Source organism: Rattus norvegicus, chromosome 7, assembly GCF_021556685.1.
Source record: "Rattus norvegicus strain SHRSP/BbbUtx chromosome 7, alternate assembly SHRSP_T2T, whole genome shotgun sequence".
Classification (NCBI taxonomy): domain Eukaryota; kingdom Metazoa; phylum Chordata; class Mammalia; order Rodentia; family Muridae; genus Rattus; species Rattus norvegicus.
This window is the reverse complement of record NC_141540.1, coordinates 62,317,681-62,338,888: the sequence shown is the minus strand read 5'-3', so window position 1 is coordinate 62,338,888 and position 21,208 is coordinate 62,317,681. Positions and strand designations below refer to the sequence as shown.

At 44.1% G+C, this 21,208-nt stretch overlaps 1 protein-coding gene across 6 annotated transcripts in view; it reads right to left on the bottom strand.

Moving 5' to 3' along the window:
- Positions 1-16,697, bottom strand: part of Best3 (bestrophin 3) — a 49,142-nt gene extending 32,445 nt beyond the window's left edge. The window contains exons 1-4 of one of the 6 annotated variants that reach the window (NM_001191783.2): positions 16,564-16,697; positions 14,582-14,772; positions 10,892-10,986; positions 10,202-10,435 (exon numbers count right to left, since the gene is read on the bottom strand). In NM_001191783.2, coding sequence (NP_001178712.1) covers positions 10,202-10,435; positions 10,892-10,986; positions 14,582-14,733 — 481 coding nt within the window. In that variant the 5' untranslated portion in view covers positions 14,734-14,772; positions 16,564-16,697. The remainder of the gene's footprint in view (positions 1-10,201; positions 10,436-10,891; positions 10,987-14,581; positions 14,773-16,563) is intronic. The other 5 variants (XM_087557251.1, XM_087557254.1, XM_087557253.1 and 2 more) reach the window with 5 other exon arrangements.
- Positions 16,698-21,208: the final 4,511 nt, after the last annotated feature.

Below are 21,208 nucleotides of genomic sequence, written 5' to 3'. Positions count from 1 at the left end.
AGGAGTTCCCAAGTCGGGTCTGCTGCTAGTGTCCCTTGGATACTTTTAGAAATGTCACCACCTCGTCCCCAGATATTCTGCTTCAGCTGGTCTGAGTGGGGACGGTTAGGGGCCCTCTAGCTCTTCCTGGGTGACCTACTGAAACAGGGACCAGGCAGCTGCATGATTACAAAGACCTGCAGGAAATTCTAACATAAAACAAGGCTTGAAGAGCACCGCCCTGTGGAAGAAGGTTCTGTCCATCCAGTGTGTGAAAAACTCATAGTGATGGTTGCAGAACCAACACTTTCCTTCCAGACACCGGGTTAGAATTACATCACGTTGTTCATACAGCTTAGAAGGTTCTGCTCAAGCCTGGGGAACGGGACTTCTGGAAGTTAAAGAAGGCCGATGATTATGTGCTTGTCTCTCAATAAAACTCAAAGTCGTTGCATGTGATGGCTATTCTTTTTTTTTTTTTTTTTTCTGGAGCTGGGGACCGAACCCAGGGCCTTGCATTTGCTAGGCAAGCGCTCTACCACTGAGCTAAATCCCCAACCCCGTGATGGCTATTCTTGATTGACTATATCAGGAATGAACTACAATCCAGAAATGGAGGGCATGCCTGTGAGAGATTTTTCTGCTTGGTGGGTGAATCCACTTTGAGGTCAAACCTTTAAGGTGGGAAGATACACCTGTGACCAGATCTTGAGGTGGGAAGACACAGACTTTTGACCCAGATCTTGAGGTGGGAAGACACAGACTTTTGACTTAGATCTTCAGGTGGGAAGACACAGACTTTTGACCCAGATCTTGAGGTGGGAAGACACAGACTTTTGACCCAGAGCTTGAGGTGGGAAGACACACCTGTGTCCCTCCATTAGCTGGAAGTCTAGCTCAGCTGTTCCATATAGATTGTCTAACACTTAGAATCTTGGGATTTAGAGTGCAAGTCTTAAAAAAAAAAGACCCCACTGGGTCCCTACTGGCTGCAATTTCTGTGACTTGGCCACAGAACAACCTTGTATCTGGTTGTTGTTGTTGTGTTGTTGTTGCTGTTGTGATTATTTACTCAGGAGTGTAGATCAAGTTGTTTAAGCAAGTCCTTTCTTGGCATCTGAGCAGAGAGCAAATGCACAGTGCAAGGGTTTGTTTAGTGCCAATGCTAAAACCAGAGCTGGGTCCTGCTCTCTGGGAAGGATAGTTATTGATTAGAGGGGTCACATGGAGTGAAGAAAGCTGGTGATTTTCAAGTTTTCAGCCCAAAACTGTTGATAATTTAATAGGTGCTGAGAGAGAGGAGAGACACGGCAGAACTTAAGGCATCGTTCAGGAGGATACGGTCAGAATGATGGCAGCATCCCTGCTGGCCTAAACATCTCAAGTAACCCTACTTTGGAAATCAAGCTGATGATCAATTGAAAGAAAATCTCTAGAGTGGGGGGTCAAACCCATCGAGGGGGCACTAGTTATGGAGAGAAATTATCTCCATTAGCATCTCACATCACTATACCCAGACATCAACGCTTTAAAATTTAAAAATGTTTCCTTATCCTCATCTCTAAGGCAAATTAATTATAGTTACGGATGGGCTGCAGTTTGGCTGGTCTGCCTCCACCCTGTGGCCACATCCCTCTCTCTGTCGGGCCCCACCTGTGGTTTGGCAGGCTACTGCGTATCTGCTTATGCCTCGAATGACTCTCAATGTCTCCTTTTCTTCTGGTTGGCTCAGCTCTGCCAGTGATGCCTATGTCGGTTGTCAGGAAAACAGCATTCTTTACGATGTCTAATCAGGGTAAGATATCCACATTCCTATCCTTAGAGATGGATGCTAGCACTGACTTAAATTTCATTGTAGTTCTATGGACTGGGATTTGCTACTGGAAGGCAAATGTGTCATGCCCTTAAGCCAAAGGATTAATTAAATCCATTGCCAGGCAAGATCTCTGCCGTCACAGATCTGTCTGCTGTGTAGTTGGCCTGGTTTCCCTTGGCTTCAAGCAGAGGCAGGTGTCTTTGGCCTTCCAGAGAGACTGTTAGCAGGACGACCACTACTGTGCAGCTCCAACCTCAAAGGCAGAGTGGGTTTGACACCATTTCTTCCTCTAAGAGAAAGCTGTGCCATCAGTGCCTGAGCCTTCTCGGGACAGTGTTTTCAAGAGGAGTTTGATGTCCCTGGCTCATTTCCAAATGCATACAAACAACAGAGCCACCACTTCAACTGGGGATGCTCTTTAAATATAACGGGAGGGGCTGTCAACAGTGGGAGGGGCTTATGAGCCCTGTCAACAGTGGGAGGGGCTTATGAGTCCTGTCAACAGTGGGAGGGGCTTATGAGCCCTGTCAACAGTGGGAGGGGCTTAGGACCCCTGTCAACAGTGGGAGGGGCTTATGAGCCCTGTCAACAGTGGGAGGGGCTTAGGACCCCTGTCAACAGTGGGTATTCAGAAGCTGAAAAGTGAGACAGAGAGGGGACATACGGAGGCAGTGTTGCAGGGCAGCACAGCAGGAGACATACATGGTTTAAAAAGTAATTGCCATTTCTTCTACATTGTGTGTCTCTGACTGCCACACAGGATAGCATTGTTTCTAGTTTATCCTGCGTTTGCACTTAATCCCACTAACAATGGCTCTTGGTAGCTTTTAAAATGATTTAAGAATCCAACCATGAGTTACAGTGCATAAAGTCTTGAATAGGATACAGGAGAGTAAAGTCAGCATCAGAGGTGGTAATGTTGAAGAGAGTTATCCTTTTGTATCCTTACATAACCAAAAGTATCTGTGGTCATCCATCTCTCCACCCCATTTGGCAAGTCACTGCACTCTATGCAATGACATGCATGCAAGAAATGACATACACACAATGGTGCTTTTAGCTCCTTGTCTAAGTGGATGCTCTGGATTTCATTTACCTTCACTGAACAGGTCTGAGCCAATTTGCAACGGGAAGAACTAATGTATAGCATTCCCTAAGGTTCGCTGCATGTTAAACTGGCACTGAATCGTGTCTGAGAGTGGGAACTGGCCATCAGTAATGCTTTTAGTTTTAGTTTTAAGCTTGCACATGCCACAGCATACATGACTTACATGACGAGGTCAGAGAATAATTGTGGGAACTATTTCCCTTCTGACCTGTGAGAACAAGGGATCAAATCCGGGCCGTCGGCTTCCGGTATCAAGCATCTTTCTGACGTCAGAACTCAGTAGTTCTTCAGTGATCAAAACATGCAGCAGAGTTAGGGGGAAATGGTCTGGAGGCCGGGGGCTCAGTGTTTTGGAAGCCAGACGTCCTGCAGTGTTCTGGCTCACTTCCTTGAGCGGAATCTCTGGAATACTGTGCCTAAGCCCCAGAGCATCATACTCCCTAGGCTGCCTGTGATCCTGCAAAGTGTAAGGGTTCTCTTGCTAGATTCAGAGGCTGAAGCAGGAGGATGGCCTTGAGTTTCAGGTCAGCTTAGGCTACACAGTGAGTTCCAAGCTAACCCTGACCACACTGTAGGATTCTGTTTCCAAACAAACAAAGAAAACAGACAGACAGACAACGAATACAAAAGGAACCTGGCTTGGCATGGTGGCATACAGCCGGGACACATAGCAAAAAACCTGTCTTAACAAAAAACAAAAAGAAAAGAAAAGAAAGTCCCTCTACAATTCAATGACTTCGAATAGTCATACTTCCAGAAATATTGAGTGAACAGATGTCCGCTCTACTCATTGACCGGGGGGCTGCCTACTGGCCTACAGTGAGTTCAAGGAGGGCCAGTTCTGCCTTGCGCTTTGCCTCCCGTGTGGAGTGCACACAGCGAGCCAGGTTTCCCTCACAGGATGACATTCTGTCAGTCCGGGCTCGTCATGTGAGAATATAGGAATAACTGACTCAGCCTCTAAAAGTTCAGCCAGCGGAGGAAGCTGGCAAGGTGTGAATACCACGCTCCCTCTGGCCATCTCTCCTCCAAGGGCACTTAGGCACTTAAAGAGGCCCAAGGTGCCTGAGAACCAGGAACACACCCAAGCAAATGACAGCCACCTGAGGGGCAGGAATAAATATACAAAATCCAAGTGCTTTTCTCAGGGAGAGATCCTGGATTACATGATCTGGCTAAGCCAGAAACACAAATAGGGCTGGTCTTGCAGCTGGTGCATCTTACCTTAGGTTTCTACCAAGCAGTTACCAGGAGGCCCAGTGCTCACTGGCATTTATATCATGTGAGTCAGAGGCTGAAAACTCTGGAGGAGACTCACCAGCCCTCCACTAGTCCCAGGAGAAGCTCTGAGAACTTTATTTAAGGTCCCAGGGCTTCAAGAAAAGTAATGGGGAACTTTTCTTTAAAGGTGATCATGTTTAAATGTTCTTATTAGCTGGGCACAAGAGGAAAACACTCGCTTTAGGGGAAGAGAGAGAGAGAGGAACCGCAAGGTAGAGACATGAAATTCAGCTGTAAATGTGTCTCGCCCTGGACGATGATTAGTGTAGAACAAAAGCTGTAATAATTGCTACTGATCCACAGGGATGGTATTGGATCTCCTAGAACTGGGGTTCTGGCCGTTGTGAGCTCCCATGTGGCGCCAAGAATCAAACCCAGGCCAAATCAAATTCAAAAGATTAGCAAGCACTTTGAATCACCGAGCCATCTTTCCATCCTCTTATTTGTAAATTAATTAATTAATCAACTCTAAAACAGACTCTCAATATGCCCAAAGTGGGCCTCAAACTCACTATGTAGTTAAAGATAACCTTGAACTCCTGCTCCAATAGTCTCTACTTGCCCAGTGTTGAGATTAGAGGCACGAGCCTCCACGTCTGGCTTTCCTAAGTGCAGGGGGGAAAGAGGGGGGGGCGAGGAGGGCAGGGGTTAGATCCAGAGCTTTGTGCATGCCGGACAGGCTCTCTACCAACCAACTCCATTCCCACCCCGATGAAATTTTATCGAATGAGCAAGTGCCTGGTGACTGTTGCCAGCTTCATAGTTTATTCTTTCAAGAGTATGTTGGTAATTTTCTATTTCCATCTTTCCGATTCTGATGCGTTATTTTGCAGAGAACTATTTTGTCCTCTGAGACTTGTGAAGTATTAGGTAAAGATTTGAATTCAGCTTGGTTCTAAAATATGAACACTTAGTTAAGGTCATGACCGGAGTTAGCAAAAAACCAGGATTATGCACTTGGCTTAGGACGAGTGACATTTTCCAGGGCAGGTGATTGGAATGACTAGAATTTTCCAGAACAAGTTCAGAGTCAACAGGAAAAGTAGCAGAGTCTATTGTAGTCTCTGATAAATAACTGCCTCCCCACACTTCAGGGACTTTGTAGCATAATTGAGTGCGGTTTTAGTTCGATTTTAGCATAAGCAGAAATAGAAGCTTTTTATTTTTAGTTTGAGAAATTTAACCTGTGATAACAAATCAGATATAACTTTCTGGCAGAATGCAGGGTGGTCTGACTACTCCTCAGAATAATAAAAACTTGACTGGTTCGTTTAAAAAAAAAAAAAAAAGAAAATTCCGAGAGTGGCAGGAAGGCCTGGCTTGTCTGACTTAGCTGAACATTCAGAGGAGGTCGCTGGTCTCCATTCTCCCACCCTCTCCTCTTGCCCCTCAGGGAGGCCTGCAAGCCAGAGCCCTCCACGAAGCAGTGGGGAGAAGAGCTTCTGAGGAAGCAAGCTTAGCTCTCAGTATCTCTCGGCCTGTGATTCAGGGACCATTTACCACTACCCCTAGGACCTTGTTAGATACAGACATCTTTCAACATTGGATTTTACATTAGCTGAGGGACACTCAAATTTGAAATATATACTTTTTTCTTACAGGTGATTTTAAGTAGGGTAGTCGATAGATAAAGTGTCTGTGTGTGTGTGTTTGTATGTTTCTGTGAGTATATGTGACTATGTCTGACTATGTATATGTGTGTTTGTATATGTGTGTAGGTGTATGTATACATGTGTATATGTATGTGTTTGTATGTTATGTATATGGGTATGTAAGTTTGTGTGTGTATGTATAGGAATGTGTGTGTTTATATGTGTGTATTTATGCATGCATGTGTGTATTTATATGTGTGTATGTATATGTATGTGTGTATGTGTGTTTATATATGTGTATTTATGTATGTGTGTGGATGGGTGTATGTGTGTGTTTATATGTGTGTATGTATATGTATGTGTATGTGTGTATATATGTTTATATGTGTGTATTTACATATGTATATGTGTGTGTGTGGCTGTGCTTCTGTAATTGTTATTACACACTTATTTTGCCCCCACAGTACAGCATAGTGGCATAGTTACCAGTGTTCTATCCCCTCAGGCAGGAGTAGGTGTCCTGGCTCTAGACTCAGGACATCTGCCAAATATTTTCCACTATCTCCAACTTCCTATTCTTCCCAGAATCCTTGGCGCAAGCAGGCAAAGGACAGTCAGGGAGTGGCAGAGGCACGTGTCCAGTTGGGACACCTTGGGAACAGAGCCTGAGTGAGACTCTGAGTCAGCCCTCTCTATGGGGGAAGGAGCCAGAGGCTGCATGAGTCAGCGCTGCCATGGACAGAGGGTGCTGGCTGGGCTAGCAGGAAGTGCTGGCCTGAGGCTGGTCCTGCAGCTCAGGAGCTTGGAGCCTTTGCTCTTCCAACCAGCACAGGGACTCTACACTGCACACAAGCTGTGCACACACTTTACACTCCTCAGAGGCGAGCTGTGTCCTCTGCCCCTTTTATAAAACACACCCTGCCCTTTATTTCTGTTTTTCCCTTTGAGGACCGGTCTTGCTATGTGGTCCTATCTGGCCAGGTATTTACTCTGTAGCTCAGGTTGGCCTTGGACTTGGGACAACCATTTTGCTGCAACCTCCAGTATTCCCTGCTCTCCCAAGATCAATGGGACCTTTTTATGGCTGTTATGAATCATGGGTTCATGAGCTCTAAGAAAGATTTGGCTCCATCTAATCTCTCAGTTTTTGTTGCTCAGCCAGTCCTAAGAAACTAACCATTTAAAACCAAGAACTATGCTAGCTATGCACAAACAAGTCACTCAGACTCACTGCCTGAGGGCACGACCTAGAACTCTTCAGTCCCCGGGAAGGCTATGGTCTGAATCTACTGTCTTCTTTGTTGGTACTTTGTTAGTGGTAATAACTCCTATGCCCTCTCCTTTCTTGGTTTTTGCCCAGGAATCAGAAAAAGAGTTCTGTTGTTGTTGTTTGCTTTGACAGTGTCCCTTTAAAGATTAAGTACTCTCAACTTCCATGGGTGAAAAAATGACCTAGAAATGTAGCAGAATTTCCCCCTAATTGACTAGATAATAGGGACTACCGAAAAGAAGCCAATCACTGGGCTAGGAGGAGGTGGGACTTCCGGGCCCAAGGAGGAAGAGGGAACACCGGAGAGAGGAACTTGTGTTTTGGGCTGCAGGAGCAAGGCAGACATGAGGTAGGCTGGAGGCTGTTAGTCCAGGTGGCAGATCCAGGACCGATAGGGACAGAGAGAGGAGAAAGAGGGGGAAGAAGGGGACGACTCTGATCCACAGGTAGCTATGAGTATCTTAGAAGGGATAGAATAATATAGGACAATTTGTCCAGTCTAGGTGGGCAGCTTGTGTCGGTATCAGTTGGCTCTGAGTTCATTGTGTGGGCGTTTTGTGGGTTGAGAATTTACTGATGTATAAATCTGACTGATAAGTTACAAGCCTCTAGAGTTTTGATTTCACTGGGTTTTGGGGATTTGTGACAGCTAACCACAGGGCGGATGGCTGGGAGTGTGAGCAGGTTCTGCAGCAAGTCCTCTAGGTGGGCAGCCACTGCATGGGGTTAGCCAGGGATGCAATGAGATCGATCGCTGGTGCCAGAGCGTAGCCGGAGCCAGAGCGTAGCCGGAGTTACCGTGGACTGGTTTTTTAATATTACACACAACAGAGCAGGGAATGGGGATATCCATTTTGATCTCATGTGAGACAAGTCTGGGCTAGGTGACAAGCCTGTCTCAAAGACAGAGGGAGAGACATGGAAGCATGTCTAACTGAGGGATCTAAGCATTACATCTAAAGGTTTAGGTTTGTTACGGTCAGTAGATTCAAAGTGGGGTCCAGGCCGGTGTACTTTAGATGAACAACTGAGGTAGTAGGGTAAGAAACGGAAGTTGCCTAGGAGCAGTTCAGGTTAGTCATTCTGAAGCTGTCCTACGCTGGAGGACAGCGGCAGTTAATTCGGTTTTGGGTCCAGGCATCACACACTTGCGTTTGTCAGGTGGCAACCTTCTGCCTGGAACCTTCACTAATTCTTTGTACCCCACAACTTTCTTACAGTTTGATTTCAGACCCTGGGACAAGGGACTGCATATTTTACATACCAAGGTAGATCTGGCCTCCAGATTCTCCCAGCATCCCTTAGTCCCTACCTCACATACCTTGCCCTCAATCCTGAACTTTCTAGCCTAGGGGCTGGGCTGCCCTTCCTCTAAAGGCTTTTCCCTATATAATCCAGACCTCTCTCTCTCTCTCTCTCTCTCTCTCTCTCTCTCTCTCTCTCTCTTTCTCTCTCTCTCCCCTTTCTCTCTTCCTCTGTCCCTCTCCTCCTCCTCCTCTCTCTCTTTGTCTTCTCTCTGTACATACACCCTTTCTCCCTTTCTCTCTTTTTCTCCCCTGCCCCCTCCCCATGGTGACTTCATTGATCTTAGTCCTTGGGCCTAGTGAACTCCCCCTACAGCAGCTTCCCAATAAATCTGCCTTTAAGCTCTAGTGTGGCTTGAATTGGCTCCTTTCACAGGCAGAGAAATGGCCTATCACATACATACATCCTTGCTTCCTTTCCCCACCCCAACTTTCTCAATCACATGCGGAAAATAGATCTGGAAGATCTGGGATGTTGTGGACACAAGGAGTCTTCATACTGAATCTACAAGGTGTACAACCTATACGTGCTAGCATAAGCCCATTTTATAGCTGTGGAGACAGAGGCACAGAAAGGCTAAGTACCTAAACATTGTCATGTGACTTGTGAGTAGTGGAGTCAGAATTTCAACCCTGGTGCTGTGTACTCTTTGATATTATTTATATCATCCATCCAAAAAAACAAAAAAAGGAACCCAAAAAATCCCAAAACAACAACAACAACAACAACAACAACAACAACAACAACACCCACCTCAAAACAAGAAGAAAGACAACAAAATTAAAAGGCAAACCAAACTAAACCAAACAAAACCCTCCAGTATTCTTGGGGGAAAAAGGAAAATGGAGATTACAATTTGACTTGCTTACTTTGCAGCCTAAATGAGGCAGAATTGAGCTCCTGGATCATTGGTGTGGGCCAGGGAATGACCTCACTCAACCCTTGCTCCACTGAAGGCTGGTTTAACAGCTTCTTCAATAAATGTTTGCATACCAGAGAGCACCATACCTCACGAGTGACTCATTTTCAGCATTCTAGACCCCCAAATGACCCAGGAACCTACATAGAATAGTTATGTCTACAGTCTCATGAAACACAGGAGAGACAACAGGTCCACCCTGAAAGAACCTTTCACTACCACATCCGGGGAGGAGGGTTTCAGCCAATTCACCTGGATGAAAACTGACAGCAAGCCACCTCCTTCCAGAACTGACTTGGCTTCAAGACATATTTTATTATAGTGTTTCTGAGCCTGAATTTTAATTCCATTCCGTCCACACTGCAACTAGCGATTCAGGATAGCTTGCAATCTCTTAAAATTAACCCTCTACTGTTTTCAGGACGTCTTGAGACCTAACGGAAATAGCTATAAAGTAGACTCAGTAGCTCACATCTGTAATCCCACCTCCAGGGAGGCTAAGGCAGGAGGATAGCAGTGAGTTCAGGGCTAGCCTGGGCTACACAGTGATAACCTGTCTCAAAAATCAAAGCCATAGCAAAGCAAAACAAACAAACACCAATATCAAAGCAAAAAACAAAACAAAAAACAAGCAATTTGTTTAATGACTGATCATCATCAGTGTATTTATCTCAAGGCACCTTGGCTTTCAGCTACTTCTGTCCTCTTACCTCCTAAGTAAACTTCTTGAGGGTAGGAATCCTATCTAACGTTCCTATCTTTGCCCTTTAAGAACGCTTCCGCCTTGTTTCTTGAATAAATACGCTTAGGTACTTTCAAACGCATTTTGGTGGCTCCTACATCAACCCTATCTTGACAAGAGTCCATGAGAAAAAGCATGTGTGCGCACACACACATACACACTCATGCACACACGCACTCACGCACGTACCTGCTTCGACCACGTGGTCCATGGTGGGGAATCTTTTGTACACCGCTGTGCTCACCGAGCGGAAGATGAGCAAGGACGTGAGATTGACGTAGCGCATCAGCGTCCTTCTGAGCAGGCGCCCATGCTGGTCGCTCCCGTGGACACTGCTGGAGATGAGGAACATCAGCCTGTCTGGCCAAGGCAGATTCACAAACTGGTTCCACCATCGGTTCACTACCAGAGTAACGTAAAACCCTGTTGGGATAACCAGACGTCATCGTGCAGTTTCTTGCAGCAGATATCTCAACGGACACACTTTTAGCAGGATTTTAGCTTTCTTAGGGGTTCGAGATATGAAAGTATGTTATCCTCCATACCTTACGATCTTGCCCTCCAGGAGGGGAGAAAATATATGCCTTGACAAGGGCAGGGCACCCAGTAAGTGGGTATTAGAACTCAAATACTGACTGCAAATATGGAGGGTTAGTGAAGAGAAAGCTTAATTGTCCAACAGCGGATTATGACCTCAAACTATTCCGTGTTAACTTAGCAGAAGCATCCCTGAAGGCGAACTTTAGGGTCCGCTGTGTGCTATTGCAAGCAGCGGCTTTCCCGGCATGCCTCACAGCCCGGAAGCACTCTCATGCAGTCATCTGTGTCATCTAACGGAGACAGCTGTGTGGCTGCATTTTGCGTGTGACCTATACTTACCAAGCACAAAGGTTACTGGAATTTGTTCAGCATATCTGTCACAGTAAATTGATAATTTTTCAAAGTAACGTTTTTGGGCTCCTGTAAGTAACAATCTGGAGCAAAAATAAAACGCATAGCCCTTTATGATACGGTACTTCTGCCCCTGCTCAGCAGAAGACATCAAGTGCAAACAAGTAAGCACAAATCTTAACCTCAGTTGGGTTTTGTTTTGTTTTGTTTTAAGGAGCTCTAATTTTTTTTTTTACTTTCTTTTTCCTTAAACTAATGTGCCTCTAAAGTTTTAAAAAAATGCTTTGTGCTTCAAGTATTAAAGCTTTTAGCCCATAAATCTGGTGGTCACCACTTTGTTTCTTAAAGCTTTATAGTTCTAAAGTTTTATATAACTGGCTCATTGGATTTTAGAGAAAGACGTGTTACAAAAGACTTTTATTTTTCTTTCTGAGAATTAAAGCCAGGGCCATACGTGTGCCAGTCACTGAATTCCACCAGCAGTTCACTCTTTCCTTTTTTGAGACAGGGTCTCACTCATTTAAGTTGCCCAGATTGGCTTGAGCTCACTCTATAGACCGGTGGTTCTCAACCTGTGGGCTGTGATCCCTTTGGAAAACCTCTAGCTCCAAAAATATTTACATTACAATTCACAATAGTAGCAAGTTATGACGTAGTAACCAGAATAATGTTATGGTTGGGGATCACCATAACATGAGGAACTGTATTAAAGGATTGCAGCATTAGGAAGGTTGAGAACCACTGCTGTTGACCAAGCAGGCCTTGAACTTGTAATTCTCCTGCCTCAACCACTCGATTAGCTGAGGTTATAGGCCTTCACCACTAGGCTTAGTTTCCATTTTTAAATTATTCATTAGGAATACTTAAAAGAATGAGAGCATTGATTTTGTGGGTAAGCATTATTAAGTCATTATTGAATAACATTAAACGTCTTGACCTTAATCCAGGACATACTAATTTAACCAGGCCAATTAATGCATTCTAGATCATGCGTATATTACATGTCAGGCAATATTGTAATTGTTTACTTTAATACTTGGAAATTACTTGGAACATAAATAAAGCTGATTTAATCCAAAAGGCAGAAACTTTCATTGTTACATTTGGCCACGGGCTCAAAACTTTTCTTGTAGGTCCGACTTTACCTCCCCAAACTTATTTTCTGAGATTGCTAAACACACCTGCCCATAATGAGATCATTATTATGTTTCAGGGAGGGAATTCAAAGCCAGGAGAAATCTAGAGACACGTTAGTGATAATTACTAAAATGTGGGAAGAGGAGCCACATACGAATTTGCATAGATCAATAGTGCAGTTCATCTAAAGAGTAATAAGCCCGAGGAAAGATCCCTCAGAGCAGGTGCCAGGAGTTCCCTTGGGTGAGTGGAGCTTTGATGGAGAAGCAGGGGAGCAGTGTCCAGCCGCAGGGGCTGCAGATAGAGTACTGTCGGGAGCTGGTATTGGTGAATACAGAACTTGGGGTAGGGGTGTGGAAGTTTGTGTGTCAGCTTTGGACAAGGCAGCCAAGTTCATGGAATCAGGGAGGGCCCTGTTGATGACAAGTCACAGAGCGGCTTTCTGATATGCAAAGTATTTAATTATACACAAAGTATTTAATGTAGAAAGCACAGCTCTTAGGATCAGTTAGGCCAGGTCAAGGTATAGACCAGATCCGCCCTAGATTTAGACTGAGTATATTGTCAAATCTCTAGGAGTTTCAGGTTTATTTTTAGTTTATGGTATTGTAAAAACCAAAAAATCAATTACATAGATAACCGTAAAGCAACTGAATATCTTCAGACATAGCACCCAGATGGGTGGCATTAATGTTAATTGGCCAAATAAATATGAATCTTCTTAGTTAGAAAATACCACAGGGAGTATTTTGTCAAATTCCTCCAAATTGGAAGAGATGAACTTGAAAACGATACCAGGCAAAGCTCAAACTCCAGTTATATTTCCAGGTCTGCTTGATTTTTTGTGACCTATTAATCCAACAGCTCTTGGTAAATATTTAAGATAAAAAGGATCTACTTTTATAAGAATTTACAATGAGACTTAAAAAGAAGGAGAAAGCAAGTTAAAGTGATGGCCATGAATGTATACGCACTTTGATCTTTGGAAAGACAAAAGGCTGTGTAGAGTTTTGGGGTATAAGTTTGATATTGGACCATTTCCCGGAATAACAGCAGCTGCTCTAGGGACTTTAATATTCTAAGTGGCAGTAGCAGCAGTAAACCCACATTAGTAAAAAAAAAAAACAAACTAATGAGACAGCTGTCCTGGAACACCACTAATCTGCCACCATTTCATACTCTGAATGTTCAAGGGACACATAAGTCAGCTGTTAAGGTACTATAGAAGATATCTGATAATAGAAGTCTCTAAGAATATTTGACAAAAACCTATTCTTGTGATTTTTACCTTGGTGTTTTTCGTTCTGATTTTTTTGAGCTGGGGACTAAACCCAGGGCCCACCACTTGCTAGGAAACATTCTACAACTGAGCTAATTTCTTAGTCCCACAAAATCTATTCTAACATGTACTCTGGTAAGGAATGGTAGTGTTTTATCTTAGACAGGATCCTCCTGTCTCCATTGCCCCCTTACTGGGATTACAGGTGTATGCCATCCGTGCCCATTTTTGGTGGTGCTGGGGACTGAGTTCAGGTTTTGTGCTTGCTAGGCAGGAACTCTACCAACTGAGCTACACCCTCAGCCTTAGGCTGGAAGTTCTGATGGATAGTTGTTCACAGTTTGCTTTTGATAATGATCAGCCAACTAAATGAATATCCCTCTCTACCAAGTGGAAGGATGTAGGTGAGATGGTGACTCACAGTTAGTTCATCTCCAGTGGAAGAAAAAATTTTATACCTAGCTAAGGTGGAAACACAGCCTCAAAAACCTTAGGCTTTCCTTTTAGCTTCCTTCAGTGTGATTCAATTTTAGTTTATTGATTCATAAAGTTTCTCTTTTTTTTTCTTTAGTCACACTGGTGAAATGTTGCTAAGACTGTAATTTTCAATTGTGAGAGGTGTATATGCCAGCTTTCAAAGTATGAACCTGATGGGTCCCCATGTTACAAAGGGTTCCCTCCTTTTGTAAACATGATATCCTGAAATCAGAAGACATAAAGAGAACGAATTATTCTTCTGGCCATAATTCTTTGGTGGAGGCACTGGTTGGAGGACACCATCCCTGGTCAGAGCTTACCATCCAGACTAAAGGAAGAAAAGCTGTCTGGTAAATTCTATTCACCCATATGTTAACTCCATATGGAGTTGCAGCAAGCTGTGAGATCACAAGTTCAAACTCCAATGACACCACTGAGAGAAGCACAAAAGCATTTGTCTGTGGGCTCTGCCATTCGCTGGCACACAGATAAGGATGTAAGTATAATATGCCTAAAGCAACGAGGCCGACACCGCATCTGGATCAGTCTCTGTGGGACTGGAATTGGAGCCCGTTGTCTGAACAGTGGCTGTTGATTGCTCCAAATACGTGGCTAGGTGTGGATTAAAATACCCTATCCTGAAGAGAGGACGCCGGAGAGGTTCATGCAGAGGGAGAGGTTACGTAATGCGGAGGCTAGCAGCAACCAAGGGGATCCAGTTTTTGAGACTGTATTCTTACATAACGCCTGAGGGCCATTTGAGGAGACATGCAAAACAGAAGTACCTGTACACCAGACTGATTGCTGTGTAAAGAACAGCAAAAACAATAAATTCCCTGTACAGCAGTTTGTAGATGCTGCCTCTCCACTTGAGGAGCAACCTATGAAATCCAAAAAAAGTCGCATTTGCTACTTTACTGGAGTAAGTGACAGTCATCTTGGATAGTTTTGTTCTAGAAGAGCAAGAAGACAAAACCTGGGTGAAAAATAAAGTTGGATGTCAACATAGGCATACACTTTTTTTCCTCTTAACCGAAAGAAACTAAAGCCAAAACCTAATCAACTGATCCACCCCCATGCGTTACCCGCCTCTCTTTACAGCTTAGACCTTGTAGATAACACTGTATCACTATTTAGAATCTCAGAAGGGGAAGAAGATGGTCTCCCCGAAGACTGTTTTTAGAAGCCCCGAAATGTCTGTATTTGATAAGCATTGCTTCAGTCTGTAGCTCTCTTGCTCATTAAATGATCAACATTAACACACGAGACATACTAGACACTTTGTCGTGCCACTTCTTAGTTGCAGGAGGATTTAGGAAGTTGGTTTGCTGAACTGATGATGTTTATAAAAGCAGTGGCCATACTCATTGTTTGGATCAGTGTCTACTAAAATCCTTAAAGAGGTATCGATTTCACCTTTAAACTTCCTAAGAGGAAAAAGTTATTGATCCCTTCTTGGGAACCAGAGCTATTGTCAGGAAGAAGCCAGCCCCACCCACCCACCCAGAGCAGTTTAACGGATGGGTTATCTGGGGAGTGGGCTCTTACTGGGATGTGAGCCTCTCTCAGTAGCTCTCGGGGTGCACAGTTGGCGTTCTGTACCTCTCGAAAGGAGCCATAGAAAGCTACACTTCCCCCTTGGAAAGTCTCCGAAATACTCAGAGATGAACAAAATGAGTCTTTTGGTTTGTTTGTTTGTTTGTTTGTTTGTTTGTAAGACAAGGTCATCCCATATTGACCTTGAACCTGATCTGACCAAGAATGACCTTGAACTTTTGTTCAATCTCCAGTGAACGCCAGAATTGTAGGACTGCGCCACCGGCCACGGTACCTAGTTTTACTTGGCATGGAGTCTTGTGTATGCTAGGCAAGCACTCTCCCAAGTGGGCTACATCCCGTGTGTGTTGGTTATTTAGAACTCCTTGTTCTAGATTCGTTCCACAGATGTGCACAGGATGAGAATGGGGCCTAATCTGAATTTTCATTGAGCTCTCTGGAATACCTCTGCCTCTCCCTGAGGTGTGCCTTTGGACTTCAGATAGATAGCTCAACACTGACCTTTGTTTGGAAATCTTACTCAGTTAATCGGATAGGATAGGTCACACGTAAACAAAATGAGATCTCTTTAAAATGGTAACTTTTCTCCAAAGGAACCACAAAGAGCTTCTCACAGAGTGACTTAGAATGAAAACATGTAGTTTTTATATCAAATTATCATATCCCCCCCACAGACACAAATTATAATGCCCCCTCCCTCCACACACACACACACACAAACCGTAGAGCATAGTTTTTCCCTGTAGAGAAATCTATATCACACATTCTATCGCAAGTAAGAAAATGTTCCATTTAGACGGGCAAACATCCGACTGTCATCTGTCCGTTTTCTCTAAGGAAGTAAGGGCTGGCAGATATTTGCAGCAACTACAACAAATCACTGATTTATCCTCCAAGGTTATGATTTCAATTAAACACACCAGGGCCTTTTGCCTAAGTTAGTAGATGGCACTACGGAAGGGTGGGGTGCCTGCCCTAAAACAGGCTTCACTTTTCCATCCCCACCTTGTCTCTCTGCCTCAGGAGAACTCAGTGGACATGGGAGAGGAGCATAGCAGTGTCATAAGCTGTTCTCGTGCTAAGTGACAGTCTCTAACCAATTCCCCTTTCTTCCCTTTACTCCTTCACCCTCTATTTAGGCTGTCAGAAACCTTACACCCACCAAGCACTGAGGTCATGTTCAAGTGCGGAAGCCGATTTGTGCACTAACCTATTTCTATGGAGTCTCCCAAGGGAAGAAAAATCTTCATTCGTCTGAATGTTCCCAAAGAGGCACTCCGGCTTCCACCTTTCACCCGTGTCCAGGCGGGTTTCCTCCTGTTCTCCGGCTGCTGTGACAATCCGGCGAGTAGCGAGCGAGCCCAGGGTTAAATGTTTTTCCACTTGCAGAGGCCTGTCTGTGCCAGTTTGCCCACTGATGACAGTTATAGCTGGGGACAAACAGAAGTGACAGCTGCTGATGCTGCTTTTCTCTAATCTATAATTATAACTCCACCTGCCGCCCAAAGTACCCCTTTGAACAAGAAGTCGGTGGTGACGTGAGGATGTTAGGCCATTTAAGTCCAGTTAAGATACATTTCAACTCTAGCCTGGATCAAGGAAGAAAGGCCCTTTTCTACTGAAAAGGTCTGGACATACTCCAGTAGCCAAAGAGGGGATTAGGGTAGTCTTTTTGTGCATGAAATGAAGAATAAATTCTTATGAAGCCATACACTGGGGCAGACAGGAATAGAAACAAGAATCCTGCTCTTCTGAGAGGAATTGAGAATGCTCTTCCATTAAAAGCAGCAAGTGTATGTGTGTGTGTGCGCTTATGGATATGTGTGTGCATTTGTGTGTGTGTGCATGCATGTGTGTCTAGGATGTGAGTATATTTGTATGCAAATGCATATGTAGTATATATTGTATGTGTATGTATTTGTAAGTAGCGTATAGGTATATGTGTGTGCATGTGTGTGGTAAATAGGTGTGTGTGTGTGTATATAGTATATATGTGTGTGTGCACACACACCATGTGTGCATGTGTGTGTGAGTCTAGGATATGAGTATATTTATGTACATGTGTACTATGTATGTAGTATATGTGGTGTATATGTGTGAAGTATATAGTTATGTGTACATGTGTGTAGTGTATATGTGTGTATGTACACATGTGTGTGCATGCATGTGTGTCTAGGATGTGCATATATTTGTGTGCATGTATGGTAAGTATGGAGTGAACGTGTGCATGTGGTATATGTGTGTGTGTGGTGTATGTGTGTGTGGTGTATATGTGTGTGGTGTGTGTTTTAGAAGTGCACAGAGAATTCTGGCATGTGATAATGTGACGTAGTAAAAAGTCATAACACCCCAACTTATTATGTTTCTTGCCTGGTTGACTAGGGAAACTTAAGTTATTCAAGATGGTTTCTTTCAGGTTTATAATAGTAGATATTTTCTTTCTTAAAGGAGACTGCTTATCTGAGTTCTGTAGGAGATAGAGTAATTATTCTGAGGATCATTTCCTCAAACACTTCTAACTTTCTGAAGTAGTTTCTGCACCAGCCATTGCACCACAGACTTAAAGAGAAGAACAACAACAAAAAGAGGTTTTTGTAGAGAAACGTGTAGAATAAAATATAAAAATCAAGGCTATGCCTGGTGGGTCATGACTATATTCCTATCTCTTGGAAAGTTGAAGCAGGAGACTTGCTATGAATTCAAGGCTAGCCTGGGAAATTCAGTAAGTTCTAGGATAGCGTCAAAACAAATAAGCAAATGGATACTTCCCCCCAAAAGCCCTTAAGAATACATAAAATAAAAAGGAATACATGAAAATGAAATTTCTAGAGAATTATTAAATTTTATGTGCGTGCTGCTGACTTGGGCAAACTGCAAGTGCTTTAGAGTCCTGACAGAGTTTAAGGTGTTGCTGACTCTTCTGCCCCGTTCTTGTTCTTAACTTCAGGTCAGAGCCCTGTAAATAATGAATATTCACTTAGTAATTGTGTGCTAACTGATCGCACCCCTGGGCCCCATTAACAGATACTGGCTCATGTTACTATTTGGTTATCACACGTCTTCCTGGCTTCCACAGCTGTGAGCACCGTGGGGAGTTGTGAACATGCCGAATGCAAACACAGGATGCCACATCTTACATCTGTGCTGCGGTGAGAGTGGCCGCATAGACCAGCAATGTTGTGAAAGGTTTTCAGGGCTGGTGAACGCTGTGGAGTTTGAGCTTCTATAAGCCCTTGTGTGTACAAAAGAGAAACCGTGCAGGCTCTATACCTCCCTTCTCTGACTGGATGTGTGGCGGCCCCCCAAACAGTGTATTTTGCAGCGGTCTTAACAGAGAACCAGGAGACCAGCATGCTTTGCGGGCACGGTATAAGCATTGCGGATCGGTCTCACTTTTAAGCCTAGGCGAGCGCCATCAGATATCCCGTAGTGTTCTTTTTCTGCTACGAAACATGAAGAAAAGATGTGGTAGACAATCTCTACACGAACAAGCCGTTAGAGACAGAAGAAGACACGACTAAGGTCAAAGCTTATGTAGCATAAACAAAACTCTAAAGCCTAAAATCTCAAATGCGTTATTGTGCATAGCATCCGTTGTTTGGTTTTGAGACAGAACTTTTCATTGGGCTAAAACTCTCCTAGTAGGCCAGGCTAGCCCACCAGTGAGCCCCAGCGATCCACCTGTCTCTGCCTCTCTAGCACCACTAGGATCACAAATTCGAGACGCCACACTGAGCGCTTTCCATGTGGAGGCTTGGGATTGGACTCAGAGTCTCCGAGGCAAGCGGTCTACTGACTGAGTGTCTCCCCAGGCTCCATTAGCTCATCATTTCTCAACCTCAGATTCTCTCAATTCTGTCGATTTGTGAACGACACTCACAGTGATTCTTACCCTACGGATAAAGTCTTCCTGACCACCCAGATGGTTAAGTGTCCTGAGAACCCAGACCTTTTTGTCCATCTCTGGTGGAATAAGCCAGCTTAGGGCTTCTGTGATGGCGTCTATGGCTCCAAACCAGGCAGCTGGCTGGGTAAGCCACACAGATTTCAGGAGTGTAAGGTTTGATGCATGGCACTGGATGGAGAACTCTGCCCCTTACTAAGCCAAAGGCTGTGGGAAACTCCCTCAATTAGGCTTTCTTTGATTTCGGGGAGCAGTCGTGAACCCGGAGAACTAGAAACATAGTTTGTTTTACAAAAGGGTCAGCTTTAAACCCAGAGGAGATGGGATATTTGAGAAGTCATCATCCTTTCTGAGCTGAGACAAAACGCCAACTCAACAAAACGGAAGTGCATTAGCTCAGGTTCTGAAGGTGATCTTTTTTGAAATGGACGCCGTGGAAACTTGGTTCTATTTTAGAAATGAAAGCTCTGAGTCTGGAGAATTATGAAGGCAGTGCTGACAGCGTACTCTGTGCTCAATAATCAATGACGTTTCCTAAGTAGATGACACCAATCCGCTCACAGTCCGGACTGCTAGAGGGAAAAAGAATTGAAATCTGTCCAGTTTCACCAAAATCAAGTAAATTCAAATACATTGCTCATTTCAAACAGCCGTGAAATTCTGTTCCTTGACAGCCCATGGTTGTAAATCATATTATCGTGTGGGTAAAGGGGAAGATTCAGGGAAATTTTACCCTTAAATAGTGGGATAAGCCAGGTGTGGTGGCACACACATAGTTTCAGTATTTAGAAGCCTGAGGATTGAAGGTCCAAGGTCTGTCGTCTGGGTCATGGTCACGTAGTGAGTTCAAGACCAGTCTGAGATACATTTGACCCTGTTTCAAAGGTGGTGGATGGAATTCAGGTGGAAATGAGAGGCACCCATAGCTTCTGGTCCCCCAATTTGGTTGACTGAACAGTTCTCAGACATCTTTTTAAATTTTGTAGCTTATAGTAGCTCTCGAACCTAAGCCTGCCCAGGAGAGTACTGGATTTGGACTAAGGGAGTAAAAGAGAAAATTTGGGGTTTTGCCTCATATAAACTCTATTTTTAAGGTAACATTCTTATTTTATCTATATTTTATTTTTGTCTTTTTTTTTTCCGGAGCTGAGGATTGAGCCCAGGGCCTTGTGCTTGCTAGGCAAGCGCTCTACCACTGAGCTAAATCCCCAACCCTTTATCTATATTTTAAAAACATTTTATTGGCTTTTCCCCTCATACAATATGTTTTCATTAAATTCTTTCTCTTCCCCGAAACTTCTCCTAGAGTCTCCCTGAATCCACTTTGTGTTTTTTTTTCTATTTCAGAAAAACAAACAAACAAACAACAACAACAACAACAAAAACAAAATGATAACAAAGAAAAGAAACCCTTAAAGTCAAAACAAAGCAAAAGCACACACAAAAACATGGAGTCTGCTTTGTGTTAGCCAACCACGCCCGAGCTTGGGGCCTGACATGGAGCGTGATTGGTAAACTGTCACTCCCCAAACCAGCAGGTATCCGTGGGAAATGGCTTCTCCACCAGGGGTAGGACTTTGTGTCCACTTCCACTGCTCGGTGCTCTGACCAGACTCCCCAGGAAGGAAGTGTTGATTTTGGCGCACAGTTCCACAGATATAGTCCATCTCGGCAGGGAAGCCACGACAGCAGGGGCAGGAAGCAGCTGGTCAGTTTCACCCTCCGTCAGGAAGTAGTGAACCCTGAATCCCAGAATTCCGTGTTCTTCTTTTCTGCAGCCTAGGACGCCGGCCCACAGAACTGTACCATTCACTCTGGGAGTAGGTCCTCTGGCCTCAGTAACTTATTTCTAGAAATCGTCTCACAAATGGGGCTGGAGGTTTGTCTCTACCCTGATTCTAAACCCCATGAAGCTGAAACAGTTAACTATCACCTCTTCCAGGTTGATACT